The 1,011-nt window shown below is 49.8% G+C and overlaps 1 protein-coding gene across 1 annotated transcript; it reads right to left on the minus strand.

Annotated features, from left to right (window-relative positions):
* Positions 1-9: 9 nt before the first annotated feature.
* PPTG_16858 (hypothetical protein) lies at positions 10-619 on the minus strand (the record flags this gene model as incomplete). Its single annotated transcript, XM_008914372.1, has 2 exons — positions 10-174; positions 317-619. Coding segments are annotated over 2 exons (468 nt in total), but the record flags the coding sequence as incomplete, so codon positions are not given.
* Positions 620-1,011: the final 392 nt, after the last annotated feature.

A 1,011-nucleotide genomic window follows, 5' to 3' on the forward strand; every position in this document is an offset into this window, starting at 1 on the left:
GACCCACAGTTGTCTGGGGCTTTGCATCATGACGAGAACTCCGAGCTCAACGACCTCGTACAGTACGTGGTGCAGCTCCTCGGCCACGCACAGCTCCACAACCACACACTGATCCACGACCACGTACAGATTCTCGTCCGCGTACAGCTCTTCGGCCACGTACAGATCCTCGACCTACTACAGTACCTCGATCTCCAACGGCACTTCAGCCACGAAGGTCACTCCGATCACAATTATCGTCGTAGTCTCGTCCGTCAAGGTGAGTGTCGTTGTGCTCAGAATCGGTTATGTTAAGAGATGGTGTACATTCACCTACGTTGTGTAGATTGTTACTACTAGCCTCCCAATTGATTACTGCGCCCATTTCGTCATCAGAAATTGCATTTTCATCATCACTAGCCTCGGTGTCGGAATCATCGGAGTAACTGTCGTCATGTAAGTTTGAACTCGTAGATTCAGGTTGACTCTCCTCGTCGGATTCAACGGACGACTCAAATACAACTGCGGGAGGAAGCTGAACTTCTACTCGACGTTGACGTTTAGCTCTAGAAGGTGGATCAGACACTCGCTGCACATAGCTCCGGGATATCTGTTCTATTGTGGTAACGAACACAAGCATTGTCGGTCGAGGGGCGGTGAACTCCTTTTCAGCTCGCAGTTGAACCGCTCCAGTGGGTTTTTGGTGCGGCTCACCAGATTTTTTTTCCCCAACACGTGCACACTCCAAACAGCTGGGGTGTACTTGTCAATCCGAGTCTTGGCGAAGTAGCTCCAAAAGCACTCCTAATTTGATTCTGAGTAGGTGATACCGATTGTATCACGCTTCTGTTTGATCGTCTGCTGTACAAAAGCAGCACCTTTCTTGGCGATATGCTTCCTCTTGAGGCTGGGTCGTGTTGATACCCCCCCCCCCCCCCCTCCTCCGAGGCGGCTTGAATTACATAATATTAGTCTGATTTTTTTTTCTTGTGTCGTCACACTTTCTTACGTCAGTAACGTAGGTTCGGATGA

This window comes from Phytophthora parasitica (genome assembly GCF_000247585.1).
Source record: "Phytophthora parasitica INRA-310 unplaced genomic scaffold supercont2.59, whole genome shotgun sequence".
In the NCBI taxonomy this organism is placed as follows: domain Eukaryota; phylum Oomycota; class Peronosporomycetes; order Peronosporales; family Peronosporaceae; genus Phytophthora; species Phytophthora nicotianae.